We start from the raw sequence: 24816 nt of genomic DNA on the forward strand, positions 1-24816 counted from the left end.
CCAAATATCCTTTATCCAGATATCCTATTTTAGCTTATTATAAGCAACATGTAGTGGATTGTGCTTTACTGCTGCCACTGATGTTACCTTTTCTACTATTTTTTCTTATTTATTTTAATATATATTTCTTATTTTTAATATATATTTTGATTACTTTTTATTAAATTTGGATTAATTATATATATATATATATATATATATAGTCTAGAACAGGGGTGGGCAACTTTTTCGTCAGCGGGCCGAATGAAAATTTCGCATCATGATGCGGGCCGGAATAGATTTGAATGATTTAATAAAAAAAAATCAGAACCTAGAAAATGTTATATTACTTGAATTACCAAATTATTAATGTATTTTAAAAAAAATATATCTGAATGTCCAATTATCATTGAAAATGCGGCATTCGGCATCAATTTTTCTTTTTTTTTTTTTTAATTGGCTCATTTTATGGGCTATAAATTATAGTAAATTAAAAATTGTAATAATTAGAAAAGGCATAAAACATAAAATATCTCGCACCAATATTATTTTTTTCAATAAGAAGTCAAACCCAAAGGAACTTCGTTCGATCGATGCTACAATAATAATTAGGAAATAACTCTTTGACGCTGCGTAGAATCACTTGGTTACTGTTGTACTGGCCGCGATTCCCGATTGAACCGAATTAAGCCGAACGTTTACGGCGAGTGTAGTCAGGTGTGGATTTTCTATATTTATGCATTTACCGAGGGACCTGGATTCAACATCGTCGCGGGCCAGCTGTTGCCCACCCCTGGTCTAGAAGATATTATATTCAAGATTTCTACCATAAAATCTACTCAATAACAATAAGCACACGCATTTTCATTTCCTTACACGCATAACTACTACAATAATGACCCACGTTCATTACATTAGATCAGCGTTCCCCAAACTGGGGTCCACGGACTAGTTCCAGGGGTCCGAGAAACGGTGGTCGACCATAATGTTATAGATACATACATGCATATGTTTTATATATATTATATATATATATATATAGGGGTCCGCAAACTTTTTTTTGATATTTGAAAGAGTCCATAAATCTCAGTTTAGGAACCACTGCATTAGATGATTAAGTCGCATCTGTTTATGTACAGAAAACCAACCTGTTTCGGGGCATCATTCCTCATAATAATAATTTGAGATATCCCGCTTATGGTTAAAGACATTTACAGCGAAAGACTTTAGCAAGGCTGATCCTTAGGGGGATGCATTGGATGCAACGCACCCGGGTCTCCGATTAAAATTGGCCCTAAATCCAAATTAAGGTTTTCTTTACCCACGGTCCCTGCAGCAACGACCGGGTAATGCTAATACTAATTCTTACCCCCCCCCCTCTTAAATTCTAGGACGATCCTGGATTTGTCTTTGAAAGACAAGTACTAATTTCTCTTGAAATATTTAGGTGAAAATCGACACCAATGATGTGTGGAGAGGTTACCTCATCACCCAACAAATAAATACCCAGTGTGGAGTGGGTGCGCGTGGGCATACACATATGTAAGGGATTACGTTATCCTACTTAACTTTTTATTACCTGTTGACTTACTGAGGCTCTTTCTTTCAGCATGATATCATTCAAGTTATTTCTTTTGTTGTTGAAAACCGGAATACAAAGACAGTTTTCAGCAAACATCGCAGGCAGGAGAAAGCGAACCAATACTTTCCTTGAGTTTCTTTTAAAAGTTACTGAGATCAATTATACTGTAAATAATGACTATAGTAGCATTCATATTAATATTTACCTTTTCACTACAGCTTCCATGAACTCGTCAATGAGATCATCGTATTCAGCTCCTTTGGTTCTCTTCTGTTGCAGTCCAATGTAAAACGGATCTGAGATTAGTTTCTGAAAAATTACAAAAATATCGCATAGAAACTTTTGTAGGCTATTGTTTATTAGTGATGTTGACATGTAGCCAGTACAAAAAGTTAAAAAAAAGTAGCCAGTTAAAAACCAAATAATTGCTAATTTGACAAATTTTCCAATACCCCAACGTCTTTTATTTATGAAATACAGTATATGCGGAACCGCTACAGAATCAGCCGAAGGATTTTTCTGTGACAGCATTGGGGTCTATCTCGCCATGGGCATATCGCTCACTGGCTGCAAAAATGGCATAAAAATCGTAATTCTGAGGAAATCGATGAGAAAAATTTGGCTTTAAAAATTAGTTTCTTTAGAATTGAAGAAATTATGTGATTGTTCAAATATATTGCGATTCATCTCATCATACCCAAATCAAATTATTATATTAGGGCCACCCGTAATTTCTTACATCTACCCATATATTTATTTGTCTGTAAATTGCGTGTTCTCTGGTCGAGTTGCCTGTTTGCTGGACGAAAAAACCCCAATTTCTGGGGGGGGGGACTTTACTATCTACGCCTGAGACCGACTAACTCAGCCACGGAGTGAAAAAAGCCCTCATCATACCCAGTGGTACTCAAAAGTAGGCTGGCGAAAATTTAACCCCTCTCCCTTTTGAGTTGTGCCACTATTGCTCCAACAAACACTCAAAATTCGTGACTTGATTCTCCTAAAGATCGAAGGTAATTAGGATGAAGGAAAAAAAAAAAAAAACATTAAACAAACTTTATTTATATTCATAAACTGAAGAACATGTATGAACTGCATTTTAATATTTGAGAACGTAATTGTATAAAGCATAAATAAGAACAAGAAGTCAGTACGAAATTATTGGTGTACAAACAAGCAAAAATTTGGAAGAATTTAGACATTCTTAGAAAAATTTAATCCTTCCGCAAATTAGCTTTTAGACTATTATAAAAACCGGCATGGCATTTGGGAATTGTGTTATTGTTCGACAAACATTGGAGGTCATTGTGCTTTTTCGAAATCGAATTGGAACTCTTGTAGGCTTTTTCAATTCGAAACCTACAAATGACTCCAAAGGTTTCTTGTTTTACTAGCTTTAACATTAACTGATTTATAACCGTCCTATTTATATGATGTTTTATAAAAGAAAGTGTCTAAATGCTGCTTTTCTACTTTAAAGATAGCAATGTCATTGAAGTTGAACTCCACTTCATCAGTATTTTCACTAAATTTCATAAAGTTCGTAGTGCCAAATCTTTAAGGTCGTAAAAATTGTAATGTCTATCTCTGTCGCCTTGAAAAGGTTTCTTGTCCTTCTGGCAGTCCTAGCTAATGTAACGTATTGTGATGGGACGAATACAGGACCAGACTTTAGCGATCTTTTAATATTTTTCTATATTAATGAGCGTGCACAGTCACCCTCGTTGTGCGTATGATCTACAACAAGAAATTTGTGTGTAATGGTTTTGATTCGAAAGTTCGCCGCAGCATAACAACCGATTGTTATAATAAATATTGAGTACAATAGCGGCTCAATCAAAATACAGTAATGCCAGCTGATATTATAAACAAGAAGGTTGTATTACACTCCAATACTGGTACAACTCAAAAAGGATCATTTTACATACTGACCGCGCTCCATTCACTCCCAAGGTCGGAGGCACACTGAAGAAGTGCCACTGTTGACGCTTCTCGATGCAGTAAAATCTCAAATGGCGTAACGACACTTGTGCTAGCTAGCGAAGAAATATTGAACTAACTTTTTATACTTTTTATCTTTCTATTGTTATTGCGTAAATGTAAAGTCCACTATCCTAACCTCATTAGTTGTATTAACTCAAAAATTAAGAATTTTGAGTTGTGCCACTATTGTAGCCAGTGAGCGGTTTATCCGTTACCATGACCACAGCTAACTGTTATTCCCTTCACCAAAACGGATGTTCTTTTCAACAATTTCTACAATATTTTGCAGAATAACAGGGGGGGGGGGTTCAAATTGCTTTCACCTGACCTCAACGATTAAAATCATTGAATTCCGTTACCATGCAGACAACGTTACCTGCGAAATATAGTTGCGTAAAGAAGCGATCATTGTTCTTTGTTAATAGACGAGTTTCATGCATCGCTTGACACTATTCGCAAGGTCGGCTGCTCTTGGAGTTTGGCAATCAAGAGAGGGGCGGTGGAGACAGCGTATAAATATCCGGTAAAGGTCACCAAGATGGTGTCTGGTTGTGTACAAGGTCAGCAATCACTGGACACGTGAAGTTGGGGTAAGGACAAAGAGGCTGGAAGAAACGTCCTTGGAACTTCAAGACCTTCAGCACGAATAAACGGGACAATCGAGTTGGTAATGTATCCCCACTTGTTCCTGCCAACGGAAGGTCCCATGCTTGATTTATTTTTGCTGCTGTGAAGGAAATATTCTTGGTTATTTTACTTATATTTTAAGTCCGTCTAAGATGGTCTGCCAGTTAGCTTTTCTTCTCTTGGAACGAAAAAGCTAACCACTGCATTCGCGTAATATTCAGACAATGATAGTGGCGTTCAGGACATGTCCAAAGTTTGTTTGTTTTGTTTAATTGATTTAAAAATTGTTGCAGGTATGCGTTCTTAGTGATAGGTGGATCGTCTCAATGTACTGTCCTGAGATTCCCATAGTGTAATCGGCAGGATTATGCCCTTCTAGAAAGCGATTCATTCAAACAATTCATAGTCGAACATTTCTTGTTGGAAATTGGATACAACACGATGCGAGGGGACAGGTTCCATTTTGATGAAAAGAACCACCCATATTTTCCCCATCTTCACAATGACTTCATCGGACGAAGCTGGAAATGGTGCGCTGTCTGCAAACGTAGCAGTTTAGCTCCTTTGTTTGTAGAATATATCGGACTTCTGAGGGTCCTATATTGAAAATCGATTTTAAATACAGTAGCCGAGTGGTCAATCGCGAAGATACAGTAGTATACGTTGTTCATTTGACCGTGATTCTAACCTGTATGACCGCTAATAACGCTGATGTTCTTGTATTCCTAACTTCTAAACCTTTCTGATCCTTTTTTTTGTTAGTTGTTGGTGCCATCGGCTTCTGAGGCCATAATGCACCTCCCAAAGTTTTTGCATTTTCTACTCTGATCCAAGCCCGAGGCGGGATTCGAACCCTTGACCTTTTGGGTTGCCAGGCAGGCACTTTACCCATCCGGCTAGACCTTCTAATCCTATATGGTCAGCCCAGAAAATAAACAGAAAATTTATTATTTTTTAAATTTACAATACAACTGCACTTAGCCGGCCGGGCTAGCCGAGTGGGTAAAGTACCTGCCCGGCAACCCAAAGGTCGCGGGTTCGATTCCCGCCTCGGGCTTGGATCAAAGTACTGCAAAAAACCTTGGGAGGTGCAATATGGCCACAGAAGCCGATGCGCCAACAACTACCAAATCAAAAAAAAAAAAAAAAAACAACTGCACTTTTTTTTTTTTTTTTTTTGACAGACATAGAGATGGACAGCATAGTACATCTAATACGTAAAATAGAAACAGGGCTGCTATTTTAATGTGTGATGCAGGTTGCATTCAGAAATCGATACGTATAAGATTATTTTAAGCGTGAACATACAAAAGTCTGTTGCTTACCTCGTTGTTGGTTCCCACATCTATGGTAACAGGTAGAGTCAGGGTAGGAGGGACTCCAGCCAAGGCGGTGTAGAGAGCCAGTTTTCCTACTGGAATTCCCATTCCATTGGCACCTAAGTCCCCCAGTCCGAGGATTCGCTCCCCATCTGTCACTACAACTGCCTGTTGGGAAAATTTAAATGCAAGACGTTTGTTATTTAGCCTAACAAGTAATGCAGTAAGCAACACCCATCGTATGCTAAACAGTATGTATGCTTACCTTCACCTCTTTGTCAGGCCAGTTACCCAAAATATCATAGATGTGCCCAGCATCATGAACGGTAAGAAACAGCCCCCTACAGTGAGTAAAGAAAACTAATCTGAGAAATTTAAGAATATGAAATTATTAAATTTTTCTAAATGAAAATTGTGATAACGAGTCGTAAAACCAGCTAGCCATAAAAGGAAGCTCTAAGGTCAAGAGTCGTCTTGGAATTAATTTAATAACTAAATATTAATTGTAGGTCATTAAATGTCTCTGTTGAGGCAACCTTAAAGTATAACCTTTCTAGATCATTTCACAAATATGCGTGGTCTCAGTTCTAATCTCAACGATGCCCATTTCCACTTACAGTCTACCAAACTCCATGTACTTTTTTTGACAGAATCTCAGTTATCGGTTGATTCAACCACTGCTCATTTCAGTTGCCCAAATTATACGCTGTATGATTCCTTTCGCCTCAAAGGTTGTGCTTGTGCATATGTCCTTTCCGATATTCCCTGTCAGAGTCTTAATAATTTGGAATCTCCTCTTTTCGATCCTCTCTGGCTAAAAATCTCTGTACCTCATTCTGCCAAATTCATCTGTTGTCCCCGCCGTTCTCCCAACTCCACTAATCACTTGGAACTCTTTGACTTACTCTTCTTTAAAATTGACTTTCCTTGAAAATTGGATAGGAGAAAGTTGGACTTTCCTAACAGTGAGGTAATTTTCCTTAGTGATTTAAATGTTCACAACTCCAACTGGCTTCCGTTTTCTACTCACACAGACCCAGCTGGTCGAGATGCTGAGGCTTTTGCAATTATTAATGACCTCGCACAAATTGTTCATTTACCTACCAGCATACGGGACAATCCTAACTATACAGCCAACATGTTTGATCTTGATCTCAAAAACAGCCCTTCTAAGTACACGGTCGAAGTGAGTAGTCCTTTAGGCACCTTAGGTCACAACTTGGTGATTCTCTTCTCCAATGGAGCCTTTATCTCATGGCTATTCACAACCTCGTGTTGTTTGGAATTACAAGAATGCAAAGTGGGATGACCTGCAATCGCTAGGTCGGATTATTGTTTTAAAACTTCTGATGTCAACGTTTGCTCAGATTGTGTCAGTGAAATTATTCTTGCAGGAATGGAATCCTTTATCCCACACTCCACTTTAAAATCTCGTCCTTCATCTAAACCTTGGTTTTCCAATAAATGTGCTGAGGCTGTTCAAGAGAAGAATGTTACATATCGTAATTGGCTTGTTTCCAATTCTTCAGTTTCATTTTCTGCCTACACGAAAGCTCGCAACAATTGTAAAGCAGTTTTAATCAGTCCAAACTAGATTTTGAACAGGCTAAGAGTAGAAAACTTGCTACTTGCCCTAATGGTAGCTGAGCATTCTGGTCTCTTGCCAAAGCTATTGGCTGCAAGTTTTGCCCATCTCTTCTCCCACCTCTTTCTAAACCAGATGGTTCTATTGTCACTTCAGCCAAAGATAAAGCTGACCTGCTAGCATCTTTTTTTTTTTTTTTTTTTTTTTTTTTTTTCAATTCATGTATTAATGATCTTGATAGAACACCTCCCACCATTGGCAACACGCTCCATTCAATACCTCCTGGAGTCTTCCGTCAAAAGGATTATGACGAATTTTGATGATAAGAAAGCTCCAGGTCCTGACGGTATTTCTCCACTTGTTCTCAAAACCTGTGCTCCTGAACTTACTCCTGTTCTTTGCCGTTCACTTTCTTATTCCAAAGGTGTTTTTCCTTCTGCATGGAAATTTGCTCATATTCAGCCAGTTCCTAAAAAGGGTGACAAATCCCTCCCATCCAATTATCGTCCCATTGAAATTACTTCTACTCTTTCTAAAGTAATGGAGAAATCAATTAACCGCCAACTCTTAAACTACCTAGAAACCTTTTGTCTAATTAACGATCCCCAGAACGGATTCCGTCAGTGTCGATCCATTGGTGATATGTTACCCATTTATGGACTTATTGGGCTTATGTTACCCATTTATGGACAGATTCAAGGGAAAAGTTCGGTGAAACACAAGCAGTTGCTCTTGACATCTCAAAGGCTTTCGATCGTGTTTGGCATAAACAAGTTTCCATCTTATGGTTTGTCAACTGTTTTTTGTAATTGGTTATCCAATTTTTCCTCTGACCGACCACCGATGGTGCTGGTAGATGGCTCTCTGTCTTCTAACTTCTCCACTAATGCTGGTGTTCCCCAAGGTTCAGTTCTTTCCCCCACTCTTTTCCTCTCGTATATTAATGACCGTAAATCCTATCCATGGTTTTGCTGATGATAGCACATTTCATTCCAGTTTGAGAAACCTTGCCCTGCTCAATCAGCTTCAACTTGGAATCCGCTACCAATTCCTTAAATGCTGATCTCCAGGTAATTCTCCAGTGGGGCAAAGACAACTTAATTGATTTCAATCCTTATAAAACTCGGTCCTGTCTTATGTCTCGCAAAAAGGATTCTTCTACTCCTATGCTTATATTTGGTGACATTCTCATTTCTAGGCAAGGTGATATATCTCTTTTGGGGATTACCCTAACTTCTACTCTCTCTTGGCACAAGCACATTACAAATAGTGCTTCCTCTGCATCTAAAAAACTTGGTTTTCTCTTTCACTCTCGGCGTTACTTTTCTTCCAAACAACTGTTCACTCTGTATAAATCGCAAATCCGCCCTACCATGGAATACTGTTCCCACATCTGGGGCGGTGCCCCCAAAACCTCTCTCAGGCTTTTAGATTCCATTCAGAAGAGGGCAGTTAGGTTAATTAATGACTCATCTCTAACAGTCTCTCCACTCTCTGTCTCATAGACGTTCTGTTTCTGCTGCATGCCTTTTCTACAGATACTTCCATGGGCACTGTTCTTCTGAATTGTCTTTATAATTCCCGCTCTCTCTTTCAAAACATTGCGAACACGTGCCGCCACCAGCCAACATCCATTTACTTTCCAACTTCAAACTCACAGAACTAACTTTTCACCTTCCTCATTTATTCATTGTACAAGCGTAATGTCAACAAATATCTTCTTTCGTCTTCTCAACCTCCAACTCACGCACAGTACTAAATATTACAGGTTCTGATACTCTCGTGTTTGGGGTTTTCATCATCAAAAAAAAAAAAAAAATAATAATAATATTTTATAATCTATAAGATACTAAGTATTTACACTCAGTTATCGCTGAATTATGACCACCCCATTCGCAATGGACTATGCAGCATAGCTCGCAGTATGAAAAGCTTCGTACTCTACAGTAGTGATAAATTGCATTTGGTCGTGCAAGTCAAAATGATCAAGTAGCAATTAGGGTATAGTAAAGACATCACGGAGTTTCAAAAGGACATGATTGTGGGAGCTCGTGCGTCGGATGCTTTCTTATCGGAAACAGCACGTCTTGTCAGTTTTCGACGGCCCACTGCCATTAAGGTGTACAAAGAATGATGTCGAACAGGTCAAACAACCTCCGCCCACAGAACTGTAAAGGATTATGCAAAGTTGGTGTTCGTAAGGATGCAACGCGTTATACGGGCTCAACGGTAGGTTACCGTGCGATAGTTGACATTGCAATACAATATGAGGAAAGCAAGAACAATATCCCAAGTGACGATGCGCCGCACACTTAGATGTTTGGGCTACATAGCAGACGACCGAAGAGACACCCTATCCTCATCGTCGACGGAGAATGCTGTGGTGTCCACAACACGTTGGTTGGACACTGGAGGACTAGAAACGAGTGTGCTGGTTGGATGAGTCCTAATACTCTAACTAGTGCAAATATGCCAACAGACGCCTTTGTGTGTGTCGCAAGTTACACGCATCCATGACGCCGTCGTGCATGGTATCATCATGCCCACTGTCCAGGCAGGGTGGCAATGATTGCTTAATATGAGGCATGTTTAGCTTGCAAAAACTGGGACCCTCGTGCGTATGGATCAACGTTTCACTGGTAAGGTATGCATGTATGTGTTTCCTGTCTATGTTGGCTCCTGGGCGGTATGCCTATCTCCACCTAATGTCTTTGCAACGGAATACAGAATTTCTATAAAACGGGCCTGACATAATATTAGTGTGTTTTTTTTTTTGTGTGTGTATACGTTTGTGTTTGTTAGGCCACTTTTCCACCAGGGAGCAGCTAGCACCTGAATAGCTGATTCCTGGTGCCCAAACTCGGCACTTGGAGCCGGACCGGTATCAGTAGTCTGTGCTATAACGCACCAAATCCTGCATCCACCAGTGGGTGCGCCATACCAGTGGATGCCAACAATCCCGTACCCTGGGTACTAGCAACAGAAAAAAAAAAAAAAAAAAAAAAGTCTACTGGCAGCATTTAGGAGACTATGTTCACCCTGCCATGTTTCTTTCTTTTTTTTTTTTCCGGACTGAAACAGGATCTTCCAAGACGATAATGTGCCGTATCATCGGGCCCGCACTGTGCACAAGTAGTTCGAGGAACACAGTGAAGATATTGCTCATCTTGATTGGCCTCCAAACTCACCTGACCACAATACAATTGAACACCTGGGGCATGTCTTGGAGTGAGGCTTATGGACACCCAACGGTCATCTATTCCGACACTGTGGAAGGCCTTACAGGCAGCATGGTTGCAGATCCCTCCGGACGTTGGAATCGATGCCTAGGCTGGTATCCATGCGAACACAGGCACAACACTGTACTGTATTAGGTAGGCATAATTCAGTCATCACTCAGTGTATATTTATGTAGATCTCCTAAAATAATTCCTTTGGTTTCCCCATCAAAATTTATTGAAAAAAAAGCGAAATTTACTCACAAAAAAAAAGAAAAATCATGAGATGTATTAGGTACTGCACTTTACTTACTTTCCACATATAATCTCTTTACATATTGCTTTGCGCCATACAGAAACAAAAAATTACTCCCTGCTTTTTAAATGTTCTTTGTTTTGGACAGGTCACAAGAAGGCAAATATAGCCTTCATATTTGGGGTGAAGGGTTGAAACCTTGGGAAAATGTTGTTTGCAGAAGCAGAACGTGAAAAAACATATTGTGAAAATTTTAGGTATAATTAATGCATCCCCCCGTAGAGTCCGCTCTTTAATCTAGAATGTTTGGTAGATGGGGTAGCACAGTCCACTGCAATTTTATGACTGCATTTATAATCACCCGATTTGTGCAAGGTAGTATATTGACTAGTTGAACAGGTGTGATGTAGGAGTCGATACAGATTTTTTTTTTTTTTTTTTTTTTTATCTTCGCATTACATCCATTAAAATAATTCCTTCAGTTTCCCAAAAAGCTTGGTCATGGCTGTGATAGCTAAGGAAACGGCCTTGAAATTTCTCTTTCAAGCAGAGATGAGGTAATTCTGCTCCATTGATTGTTGTATTACCTGTAGCTGAAAGTGATCAGTCCAGGTTTTATCAGTGACAATCATTGACAGGATTCTTTTTATGTGTCTGTCCTGTCTTCAACTAACTTCCCCCCCCATAAAGTTTGTGTTTATTAGCAGTCGTTGCGGGTGATCAGCAATAATTGTTTACTACGACTTCTCGATTTTCAGGAGTATGTAAATTCCTTCATTATGATTCATTGCTTGCGACGTATCTTGTCATCTGTGCTTTTCGCAGTGGTACAGGATGACCAAACATTGCTCATAATCTTTGCTAAAACCACTTCAGAGTGGTTTTTAGCAAAGTCAAAGAAATGGTGTTTTAGTGCTATCCAAAAGGGAAAATAGTATGGTAGACTCGTGAACACGCCTAGCTAGACTTTAGACTAATAGAGTATCTCGCTGCTAGCACAGTGACTATGATTGTCTTTTGAACCGAAGCATCCTACAGACCATAGAGAAAATGCCTGGCTTGAATTCCACCAACACGAGAGAAATTTTCAATGTGCTTTTATCAAACTGTTTCCGAGTTAGTCGGTCTCAGGCGACGATTGCATAGTTTTTCATTCAGCAAAATAACGGACCATACAATGCACACAATTTACACATATACACTCCTTGATCACTGAATTATGAACAGACGAATCTTTTCCTTTTGTATTTAATTTCACAAGTCCGCTGACTTCGCTGGAAAAAAATTCACTGTATTTTCTCTTACTTTACCTAGCGGCGGACAGTGCGCTTCTGAAAATGTCAGGAAAATCTCATTTTTGTCAAACACTTAATCGAATCCTGTCTGCTGTGCACACCGTCTGTGTAAGGATTTTTTATAACGAAAAGTGGGAAAGATAATGGTTATGTTATTTTACTTTTTTTTTTGTAATAGGGGACATTAATTTTTGGTGCTCCTTTGTGGAACTAGGTCTCTTTGGACTCTGTCATATGCCATTGGCATTTTTTAGTTTATTTTAATTTTATTTATTATTTTATTTATTTATTTTATTTTATTTTTAACTTCTTAAATTGGTTTACCGCTTCCATCGAAATTAATTTCCAGTGCTCTGTTGCTCCCATCTGGTTTCTCAAAATAATGACAGCTAATGATTTCATAATTATTAGTAACTAAAAGCAGACTGTGTTTCGTCATTTAATGCTTATTATAGTCTGTCCAGCATAAGAAACGACATAGGATTTTAGCCAATAACAGTAAATAGTTTCTTACATTAGGTAACTACTTCTGCTCCACTTCTGTCGTCCATTGTTCGAAAGACGGATGCCAGAAATGTAAACCATAAATTAGCGAAAGACAAGTTGCAGGTTTACAGTTATGGATTTATTATTGTGGTCGAATCTGTGTAAAATTGTCAAGCTAGAGAATTTCATTCCGAATGTCTCAAAATACTTTGAGAAAGAGAAACTAAACTAACAAAGTAAGCCAATGCAACCTTTGGTAACATGTTGAACAATAATAGATTGATGCAAAAAGTTACCAAGGATTACTTTAAAAGGCCTTCCCCTTGCTATTTATTTAAAAAGCATCCAGTTTAAAATTGATGTGAAATTACCTTGCAATATGAGACTAGGTGCATTTTATAGGAAACTCGGCTTGCTCTTCGTTACGTCATCCATAACCAATACATTTGTAAACTAATACAAATGTATTAGTACAGTAATGTCGCTTATCCATGAATGTATAAATACGTCATTCCGGCTTAAATTCTATTAGTTGAATAACTCAAAACATCACGCTACTTCATTTGTGTAGTTTCTTATGCTGGACAGACTAACACAGTAAGAGTAAAATTAATGGATGGAAAGCTTACTTGGGTCTTCTGAAGGTTAGTCCATATTTCATGCATGCCAATCCAACAGTCGGAGTGTACACAATCGGCATCAACTTGTCTGTATGTTCGCAGAGAACATGGTAGAATAATCTCTCGTTGCTGTCCTGCAAGTATACTAACACAAATTACAACGTTTCTTTTGAATATTAGTTACTTTTAAAAGAGACAATATCTAATTTTAAGTATAGAAACAAATTACGCTTTGATTAATTTGTGAATATATAACAAATGTTTGTAATAGCGACTTCACGGAAAATAGAAATTTGAATATTGCACGGAGGAAAGTTAAATAGGTAGAACTTTATTTAATTATTGTAGAAATACGGTACAGCCTCATTTTGTAATGGCTTCTTCTTCAAGTTCTCTGCCCACAGGCAAGTTTAGAGCTCCATTGATGCCATTTTTCTCTATCATGTGCTTTCTAAAAGGAAAGCATAATTTCCTCTTCCCATCCAATCCATCATTCCAATTCTCCTTCTTCCAACAGCTCTCTTCCCACACATCTTTCCCTCTACTACTTTCCTCAGCATGCTTTCTCTTCTCAAAACATGTCCTATAAAGTTCTTTTGTCTTTTTCTTAGTTCTTTTACTAATTCTCTCTTCTCCTACTTTCCTCAAAACTATCTCATTACTCACACTGTCCACCCATTTCGCCCTTTCCATTCTCCTCCACACCCACATCTCGAAAGCTTCTATCCGTCTGATTTCCTCTCTTCCCAGTGTCCATTTTTCTGAGCCATAAAGTATAACAGTCCATATTAATGTTTTCCCCATTTGCTTTCTTAATTCCTTCTTAAAACGTCTTCTCAATAGTTCTTTTCTATTACTAAATGCCTCTTTGCCAATTGCAATTCTTGTCTTTATTAACTCCAGGCTTTTCCCATTTTCTGTTATTATGCTTCCCAAGTATCTGTATTTGCCCAATCCTGTTCCAGTCTTATTCCATCTAATGTTACATTGATTCTTCTTCCTGGCCACTTTGAAATTAACGTTTCCTTGCTGTTAATCTTCATATTGTACTCCTTTACTTTGCTCTTCAAGATATTCAAGAGCTCTGTAATTCCTCCTCATTATTAGCAATCAAAATCTGGTCGTCTGCAAATTTTGTCTTTATCTTCTCCCCTCCTACTTTTACACCTCTCCTTTCTGTTCTTCTTTGTACTCTTTCATCAATACTTCTTCCTATATATTAAAAAGTAAGGGGGACATGGAACATCCTTGCCTTATACCCCTACCAATGTCTACTTCTTCTGAATTCTCTCCATCAATCCGAACCACAGCTGTCTGTCTCATTTAAGGTTCCCAAAATAGTTTTATACCTCTTTTATCTAGGCCAGCCTTTCCTAGTATTTCCATCAGCTTACCCCAATTCACTCTGTTAAAAGCCTTTTCGAGATCAACAAAACAGATTGCCTGATATTATTTTCCTATTTCCATGCTTCTTTCTGCTAGTGTTCTTAATATTCCTATTTCCTCTCTGGTCCCACATCCTTCTCTAAACCCGAACTGATCTTCTGTGAATTCGCACTCATTCGTTTTTGCTTTAATGCGTTCTAAGAGAATATTTAGTAATATTTTTGAGGAATGAGAAATTAAACTGATTGTCTTATAGTCGGTACAATTTGTTGCATTCTTCTTCTTTTCAAATGGAATAATTGTGGATTTTAGGAAGTCTTTGGGCCAGCTTCCACATTCATAGATTTTCCCGCAAATCCTGAACAATTCTTTCTTTGCCTCTTCTCCAAGTCCTTTTATAATTTCTGTTGGTATATCACCAGTCCAGCTGCCTTCCCTCGTTTTAACGAGGCCACTGCTTTTTTTTTTTTTTCAAATTCTTCTCTTAATAATTTCGTTCATAAGGTCTCTTTTTCACCTTCTGCTGTCACAAGCCAGACTTTTGGCTTATTTGTTTTATCATATAGCTCTTCTATATATTCCTTCCATCTTATGTGTTCTTTATCATATAGAATTTTTCCGTTCTTGTCTTTTATCTTTCCACTAGTCTTATTATTCTTCTTCGTTAAGCTGTTGACTTTTTCATACATTAGATCACTTCTTCCTCTTCTTATCATATCCTCCCTCCAGTTCTCTGCACTGTTCTTCCCACCATTTTTCTCTTGCTTCATCTATTGCCCTTCTAAGTTCATTATTTAAACTCCTATATTTAACCCTTGCCTCTTCTGAACTTTGGTGATCCATTTTCTCCTCTTCTTCATTTTATCTATCGTTTCTTCTGTGATCCATGGTTTCCTTATTCTTTCTGATCTACGATACCTAATTTGCTTTCTGCTACTCATACTACAATCTTTTTAAACCTTTCCCATCTCTTCTCCATTTCTTCTATTTCCCCCTCCCTACATAATCTCCCTGTCAGTTACCTTTCTGAAATCCCCAGCTAGTTCAGTCTTCAGTACATTCAAATTCCATTCCCTTCTTTTTCTTGAGCCTCTTATTCTCTTGAGTGTAATCTTCACTTTCATCGCTACCAAACTGTGGTCAGAGTATGCATCTGCAACCAGATAGCTGTGCTAATTCTTCACAGCATTCCTGTACCTGTCAACATCCCCTGGTCTTCTCCAAGTGTTCTTTCTTCTTTTCTCCTGTCTAAACCATGTGTTTGATGCGAATATATCTCTTCTTTTTCAAAATTCTAAAATCTTCTTGTCCCTCTCATTCCTTGGCCCAAGTCCATAGTCTCCAACCTCACCTCCTCATGCATCTGTCACTCCCCAGTTCTTCCATTAAATCCTCCATCTGTTCATATACCTCATCTACTTCATCCTCAGTATGGCTGCTTGGTGGTAAATATACTTGTATAATCAATAAATCTGTTGGCTCGGCCTTTAATCTTATAGCTATAATCCTCTCGCTGACTTGCATCATTGGTAATGGCAAGCATTGTAAATAAACAGCAATATACAGTACTTGTCCATTGGAGCAACGCTTCTTATAGAGAGCAATACCGTGCAACTCGTAGCGAAGTGATTCTATAATATGAGATAGATGCACTAAGTAGCAAACCTAGTTTCCTCGTTTGTACTTGAAAGTATTTAATGTAATGTACCTTTTGAGCTCATTGTCCATCCACCTCCACAAATTCTCCATAACTCTTTGTGATGTACAGTTTATTTGATGTGTGGGTTTAGTGCTGTCAAGAGAACCTTCACCTTAGAGAAGTGTTTTCTTTACTTAAGTTTTTTTTTTTTGGGGGGGGGGGGTAAAGCTTTTCGCAACACTAACTTACTTGCAGCACGAACCTTAACGCTGTTAATGATTTCGCTAACAGGAATAGCGAAGAAAGAAATATGTATTTAAGCCCTAGTTTGTGTACAGCTTTACTGTTGGAATAAAATCCTTGAATTCTCTTTGAATTATATTTTTTTTGGGTTCCTGCGTTTTCATAAGCCATAAAAACTTCTTAGGCCCAGGCACAATGCCTAAATCGTACGCAGACAGCTTTGCATACGAATTGGTCTTGGGTGTATTGAGATTGGTCCGATAACCAAATGACAACTAGTCAACAGCGATCCTTTGGTCGGAAACAGCTCGTTGATGCGAGAGCCAACTTGAACAGGGTAACAAAAAAGCTATAGTCAGTCAAATAAGAACCCAGTACAACATTGGTAACCAAAAAGGCATTTCAGAACTCAACTTGTCGTGCCTTCTCATGGATGGGATATCGCAACAAAAGACCTAACTGGGTTCTACCCTTGGCCGGAAGAAACAAGAAGGTACAGGCCTCAGGAACACCTCAGTACAGGCCTGATACTAGGACAGTGAATGATTGGAAAAACGTTGCCTGCTGTGACGAATAACGGTTCCTGATATTTCGCGCTGATGGAAAGACCAGAATATGACAAAATCAGCATGAGTCCATGGACTCATCCTGCCAAATGTCAACGATTCAGGCGGTGGTGTCTGGAATGTTCTTGTGCTGCGCATTGGGCCTTTTGACACTAGCGTGATATTCGATGCCCCAAGTTATCTTAGGAGTGTTTCCGACCAGGAGCATCCTTTCATGGATGCAGTGTATCCATCTACGAATTGATTCTTTTAACAGGATAATGCGCCATGTACAACTTAACGGGCATGTCTTCACTTTACAACACCGAGGGACATTCCTTCATTTTTGTTTCCTTTTCAAATGGAGCAGTTTCCTTTCTTGTAGGCAATAATCCTTCATGCTGACCACGTGTAAAATAATGATAAAGCTTTTCTTGTTGTATCGATCTCTGAGTGGCGTAAATTCGGAATAAAAGACGAAAGCCTGTACTCATGAAGATGGTGCGCACTAATCACAGGGATCAGAATAACAGATTCAGAATTTTCTGAGCCAGTTCGAATTGTGAGAATATCGCGACGCTTGGATATTATATTGTTGTTATCTGAAAGTGATGTTCTAAGAACAGTGGGTTTGTAAAGCTGCAGAAGTATGATAGCGTCCTGCTTCTCCATTCCTGCTGTTTCAATTATGACATTTCTATTCTAGGCCGGTAATTCTTGTCAGAATCAACAAAGTTGTACCCGGGTCTCGGTGTTGTAATTACTGAAAGGATATAGGTTTTCACATCTCTAATAAATGCAGCATTACTTAGATTTTCTCTTTACTAACTATTTTCGAGAGTTCTGCTATGATAGGATTATTAATGATGTCGTACCTCAACTTAGTTAATTGATATTGGCCTGACCTAGTTAAGACAACAAAGAAAACGAATGAATTGTTCTTTCCCTATACATTTTAGATTGCGTACAAAATTACCTAAAGTAGCGGTGCCCCTTCCCCTTCACCCCGCCTTTCTGTTTATCCGCTGTGCACCACTGAAATATATTAACGCTAAGAAGTTTATCTGTAGTTCCAGCCACTTTTTTTTCTTAAATGACCACAATTTGGAAACAATTGACCTAGAGAACGACTATACGAACACAATCAAAATACGTTCCTACTAAGTAGAACGCTGGAGTAGGGGCGACCTGGCCTTCAAACGAGATGTACTTCATCATGCTCACGAGGGTACGTTGTTTACTGTATCGATATTATCCATGGGCGGATCTAGGTTCTTGGGAGTCCAGGGCTGGCATTCTCAGTGGGCCCCTTTTTGGTATTAGTATAATATGCATGGCACAATCAGTAAAATAAATGTGGTCACTTCTTGAATAATATAATCGGTCAATTAAGTCGAACTATTAGCTCCTTTCTCACTAATATTCCATTTGTTTATTGTTAGTAAAAATAAAAATCACAGTGTCGACACATATTTTAGAACTTTGTTCAAACTTTGTTGGACTTTGAAAAGTGGGAGCTTGGTAATACTTGGTAATACAACCACTAACCAGGGCCTTGCAAAGGGGGTTAAGGGGCCTCCTCTATTTATATTGAGATTTTGGTGGCTCCCTCAATTGGGGCTCCGTAGTTCGGGGGCCCTAGTGCCGCGGATCCAATTCCGCCCCCATTTGCACGTCCCTGCCACTAACATTCTAATCGTGAAAACCTCGCGATTTGTAGAGGATTTTGGTTGAAAAGTTGTTTCAAGGTCACAATAACTTTAATTTTTTAAAAATTTATGTTAATTATTTAAAATGCTAACGCGTCAGAAAAATCCAGTCCAATCCAAACCAACTTAATTGGGTGACCCACTTAACCCAACTTAAGTGGACCACCGAGACGATTCTTCGAATTCATTGTTTTATATAAGAGCCAATGCAAGACTGTATAAAAAGAAACTTGCATGCTGTATATTTAAATGATCAGGTAACAGGCTTCTCATATACAAAAAATTTTACCTTTTTTATTTTTTGTTGTTCTAGATCAGTCCGTTTTAAAATGACATTGAGATTAATTTAGAAATGCAGAAATAATTCGCTTTTTTTTTCCTTTTTGCTTTTACTTTTAAAAATTTTTTTTATTTTTTTTTATTATTTTTTTTATTCTATTATAACCATTTTGGTAGCGTGTACCTGACTCAATAGGTAATATGGACCCACACTTTTCTGGAAGGAGAGAGAGAGGAAAAAAAAAACAGGATGCAAAGCCAGTTTACGTCATTCCATAGTAAATCATATGTCCATCCTTTGCGGTATCAAACTGTAAATTTGATTTTTCCGGTGTTGGAATTCCCTCAGGAAATTACAAAAGTTTGTCTAGGACTAATGAAGGAAATTCCCACAGGTCATGGCAGGTAGAAGACTCCTCGTAGTTGTATCCATGACACAGTGTGATTCAAAACGCTCATTTAATTGTCTAACTGTACTTAATCTGTCTTCCACCAACACACACGCATACATTTAAAGGACTTATTGCAACACGCCAAGAGACAGACACCACGAACAGACACAGTGCAAGAGACTACGAAAAGCAGATAAACACCGAGCATGTGCAGTGCTCTATATTTTCACTTTCCGTCATGAAGGTTGCTTTTGCAATATGACATATTGCTTCCCGAGGGGAAGGCGACAAACTTCATGTCGTCGCTGTTTGAACAACGCCGGGATATAGTTTTATAAAGGTATTAATTTTTCAGAAAGTCCTCTCTTCCACACGTCAACTTTTCTATTTATTGTACACCAGAAATTCGGGAGAAAGTTTTTTGCTTTTATTACACGAATAAAACAGCAATTTCAATTGGATGGTGGTGATCATGTGAGGAGATATCGGGAGTAGTGGGAACAAGCATTTCTTCCATGACTAACAAATGCAAATGGAGGTGATGGTTAGCAATTAATGCCGGAGTAATTAGTAACACTTGAAGATTGTGATGCTTATTCTTGTGCAAAGCGTAATTCTTCACAAAATAAGTTATTTTTAGTTTATTATAAGCTGGTATTGCATATTTTAAGTTTCTTGATTTGTGGAGTGACCCGAGGGAGATTAGCCGCTGACTATTTGTGAAACTGCATATTCTCATCTAACATTATTAGGTGTGAGGAATATACAGTTAACTCAGGTGGTTATAGAAAGATGCGATCAAGTCCAACGACCTTCTCTTCTTCTTCCAGTCACATAGTTCCATGAGGAGCTGTTGTGGCCACCAACAAATTTCTCCAACTGCATTGATCATGTGCTATACTAGCGGTATCGCAAAATGTCACTCCCAAAAGTTCGCTGATCCCATCCTTCCACCTAGTTGCAGGTCTTCCTTTAACAGCAGTTTTTGGAGTTGGTTTTGTTATGGTCTCTGTGGCATCAGATAATGTGGTGGTATGCCATTGCCTACCACATGGCCGATTTTGAAAGGGGCTGGCTTTAATCATAGGAAGAGTCATCATGCATCCCACTCTTCTCTAGCAATGCTAAATTTGATGTTAATGTCTAAAAATCGCTAGCAAAACATTCAAAGCATTGGGAATTATCAAAGGAATACGTTAAAAAAACACAGATATGCTGCTACTGTGTAGAAAACCACAGCAGTACTACCAATCCTTGAATTCAGCTCGCCCATCCGGAATCCACATACCAAAAATTTATTTAGCAAAATAGAAGCAGTCTACAAATACTTAGTCCACTCTCGCACGTTTCACACTATTTTGTTTTATTGCTCAGTATATTATGAATCGCTGTGCGATTACCCTTGTCTAATATCCCAAAGCATTAGAAGAATTACTGCTGGCATCATCTTTCTTGCCAAAGCAATCACAGAATCTATGAAGCAATTGACATCCATTTCCATGCTGCTTCTAGACAAGTTGAGAATCTTGCGCTGTTTTTCGTCTTGACTAAGGCTTGATAACACAGCTATTATAAAGTTTAGTCCAATAACGGAATCACTAGATCCGCAAGTGGTTCTCTCGTTCCATCCACAAGCATGCCATTTCTCTTGGACTACAAATAAATACAACTTATTAAATCTGTTAATTTTTTACCTTTTTTGCTTTTTTCTCCCCTTTCTCTACTAGTAAGTAAATCCACTTGACATAACATCACATGTATTGCTTCCTGTGCATCTAAAAAAACTTGGTTTTCTCTTCTGCTCTCGGCGTAACTCTTCTTCCGAACAACTGTTCACTCTGTACAAACCTTAAATCCACCCTACCATGGAACATTATTCCCATATTTGAGGTGGTTCGCTCCAAAACCTCTCTCTGCCTTCTGGACTCTATTCAAAAAGAGGGCAGTCAAGCCAATTAATGACCCGTCTCTTATGAAACCTTTCCACTCTCTGTCTCATAGACCTTCTGTTTCTACTGCTTGCCTTTTCTGTAGATATTTATATGGACACTATTCTTCTGAACTGGCTTCTGTAATTCCCATTCTGTCTTTCAAACCAATCCGAACACGTTCCGCAACCAGTCAACATCTATAACAGCAAATTCAAAATGGGAAGCATTCAAAGAATTAATCTTGGAAGCTACTAGACTTTTCATACCGACAAAGAAATATTTCTCAAGATTTATGCCTAAAGGGATGTCAGATGAACTAATTAGACATGTGACAGAGAAGAAAAATGCATGGGATACATATAAATTAACATGTGACACAGAAGCCTATGATAGATATAAGCTGGTCTGTAACCAATTTACAAAGGAGGTTAGGCAGGCGAAGGCAAATTACGAGAAATCTTTGGCAAAGGATGCAAAGAAAAACAGCAAAGAGTTCTTTACTTATGTAAACTCTAGAAGGAAGGGAATGAATCAGATTGGTCCACTTGATATCGATGGTTCAACTGTTGATGATCCTGCTCAGGTAGCTAACAAACTAAATGAATATTTTGCATCGACATTCGCACATGAGGAGTTATTCAGAGAGGGGAATTCCAGAGGTGTATTCAACTCTGGCAGTAAGCTAGATAATCTTGTAATAACTGAGAGTCAAGTGGAGTAGAAATTGTTGAAGATAAACACAAGAAAGGCACCTGGGGTGGATGGAATCTATCCAGTTATATTAAAGGAGGCAGCAAAGGAAGTAAGCAAACCCTTAGCCGTAATTATGAGAGCTTCCCTGGACTCAGGGGAGGTACCCATAGACTGGAAATGTGCAAATGTGACCCCAATTCACAAAGGAGAATCAAAGGGAGACAGTTAATTACAGACCTGTTAGTTTAACTTCTGTTCCAGGAAAATTAATGGAGGCACTGGTTAAAGAAGCATTGCAGGATCATCTAGACAAAACTTCAGTTATAGCTCGGACAGCATGAGTTTGTTAAGGGGAAGTCTTGTCTGACTAATTTGATTGGATACTATGATGTAGTCAAAAGGAACTGGATGCAAAGAATAACTTTGATATCATATATTTCGATCTTAGAAAATTTGATACTGTTGCACATGGAAGACTGCTACACAAATTGGAGCAGTGTGGCATTGGAGGCAAATTGCTGCTATGGATAAAGGGATGGTTGAGTGGGAGAAGACAGAGTGGTAATCAATGGACACTGCTCTTCGTGGTCTAATGTTATCAGTGGAGTCCCTCAGGGTTCAGTGTTGGGTCCATTGTTGTTTTCTGTATTTATAAATGATATTGATGATGGTAAATCAGGCTTAATGTCCAAGTTTGCAGACGATACGAAGGTTGGCAAGGTTGTTAATGACACCCATGACAGTACACTGCTGCAACAGGATTTAGAAAAGTTGAGCAGATGGGCTGAGAGGTGGAAAATGAAGTTTAACATTGATAAATGTAAAGTACTACATATGGGAAGCAGTAATCCCAGAGTAACATCAACTCTGTGGTACCACACTGACAGTGGTAGAGAATGAAAAGGACCTAGGGGTAATTGTGCAGGCAGATATGAAGTTTTCTGAGCAGTGCAGACGGTCTGCAAGAGTAGCTCATGGCGTCTTGTCAATGATATACAGGAATTTTTCTAGCAGAGATAAGCAAGTGATTATCCCCTTGTATAAGGCAATGGTCAGGCCACACCTTGAGTACTGTATACGGGTCCGGAGGCCTCATTTTAAGAAGGATGTAGAACTGTTGGGACGAGTACAGAGAAGGGAAACAAGATTAGTGAATGGAACAAAGGGTTGCTCTTACGAAGAAAGGCTTAAGTTTTGCAAATTACAGTGTCTGGAGACTAGGCACCTGCGAGATGATCTCATTTAGGTGTATAAAACCTTGAATGGTTTGAGCATGCTCAACGCTGATGGGATTCTTCCTCTTGCTCAGAATAATCGCCTGAGAGGGCATAAATTCAAATTGAGGAAAGACTGTTGTAGGATAGATGTGCGGAAGTTTGCCTTTAGCTAGGGGTGGTTGATTGCTGGAACCAACTTCCATTTGTCGTTGTAGAAGTTGATAGCTTAAATAGATTCAAGGCAGAATTTGACAAAAATTTGGAGCGAGTGGATGGGTGAAATAAGGGTGGTTTTTTTTTTTGGCTGATGCTATATAAGCTTGCTTTCTTGCATCATGTGTCTATGCTAATGCTATTTACTGTCCATGTGCCTTTGCTAATGCTATTTACTATCCAGCTTCAAACTCACATAACCAGCTTTTCTTCTTCTTCTTCTTCTTCTTCATTTATCCCTTCAGCTTTCTGGAACAACCTTCCTTTAGATGTATTTCCCGAAAATTACAATCTACAGAAATTGAAGTCTAATGTCAACAAGTATTTTCTTTTGTTTTATCAACCTTCAACTTATGCACAGTGCTATGTACTATAGAGTCCAAAACCTTTCGTGTTTGGGGTTTTCATAAAAAAACAAATAATAATAATAATAACGAACAGTACTTAACTGTACATATAATTTTACTGTTTGGTACCGCTTTTAATGGTTTATCTTGCTTTTGTATTTTAGTTTTTAAAACAGTTTATTAGCTCTGCTGACTCTTCTGATCTTAGATACATTGTTATTGGCTATCTGTAACATATGTCTTGTTATCAATAAAAAAAAAAAAATCGTGAAGGAAGAGGGAGAAAAAGCTGATTTGAATGTAATAAGTTCAAATTGCTTAGTCGATATACTCGACGAATAAAAATGATGTGAAGGGAACCACGACAGTCCATCCAGTTACAAGTTGATCGGAACAGTGACACATCGATGAAACTAAACGTATCCTCCACGCACGTTTTTATACAAAATTTTTAAAATTGGTATCCGCCTTTTTCTCCACCTCCTTCCCTTTCTAAGGAAGTTGCCCTTTCAGGTGTACAAGCGCATAAAAACGAAGGTGGTTATTATTATTTTTTTTATGAAAGTCCAAGCACGAGAGATATTAGAACTTATAGTACAGTACTTAGTACCGTGCATAGGTTGAGAAGTTGAAAGAAGATACTTGTTGACATTAGACTTGAATTTCTGTAGATTGTAATTTTCATAAAATTACAAACTGAAGTTGATTGAATAAATGAGGAAGAAGAAAAGTTTGTTCTGTAGTTTGAAGTTGGGTAGTAAAAGGATGTTGACTGGTTGCGGCACATGTTCGGACTGGTTTGGAAGGGAGCAAGAATTATCGAAGCCAATTCAGAAGAACAATACCCATGGAAGTATGTATAGAAATATTAATCGTTAAATCAAGCGTTGATTCTGTATGGTTTCATCCCTAATTTTTTGACTTATTATAGAGTCCTTGCACCACCCATATATAAGAAAAATTTCCTCCATCGTGCTTCCTTAGCCTAACTTTCAGACAATGTGTTGCCAGTTGTAAGGACTAAATTCTTCACAGAAAGAACTCTAGATGTGAATTCTGCTTATCTCCAAGAAATTAAAAAAAAAATAAAATAAAAATAAAAACACTTCAGTTCGTCAAAGGAATAGGCTCTATCAGACACTTGTGCTTTCAATATTAGGTAGGCTTAGTGAAAATCTTGTACACACTTAATATCTAATGATACACTTAATATCTAATGCATTACTTTCAACAGCCTTAAACAATTTAAACAAGGACGGCCGTTAAACCTAC

General features: G+C 38.4%; 1 protein-coding gene across 1 annotated transcript in view; it reads right to left on the minus strand.

Annotated features, from left to right (window-relative positions):
• The window catches only part of LOC150091424 (NADP-dependent malic enzyme-like), a 75678-nt gene that overhangs the window by 22155 nt on the left and 28707 nt on the right, over positions 1 to 24816 (minus strand). Inside the window, exons 3-6 of the mRNA XM_090375386.1 lie at positions 12960 to 13084; positions 5756 to 5831; positions 5497 to 5658; positions 1767 to 1870 (exon numbers count right to left, since the gene is read on the minus strand). Coding sequence (XP_090231512.1) covers positions 1767 to 1870; positions 5497 to 5658; positions 5756 to 5831; positions 12960 to 13084 — 467 coding nt within the window. The remainder of the gene's footprint in view (positions 1 to 1766; positions 1871 to 5496; positions 5659 to 5755; positions 5832 to 12959; positions 13085 to 24816) is intronic.

This window comes from Mastigoproctus giganteus, chromosome 1, assembly GCF_048544385.1.
Source record: "Mastigoproctus giganteus isolate SK-2022 chromosome 1, ASM4854438v1, whole genome shotgun sequence".
In the NCBI taxonomy this organism is placed as follows: Eukaryota; Metazoa; Arthropoda; class Arachnida; order Uropygi; family Thelyphonidae; genus Mastigoproctus; species Mastigoproctus giganteus.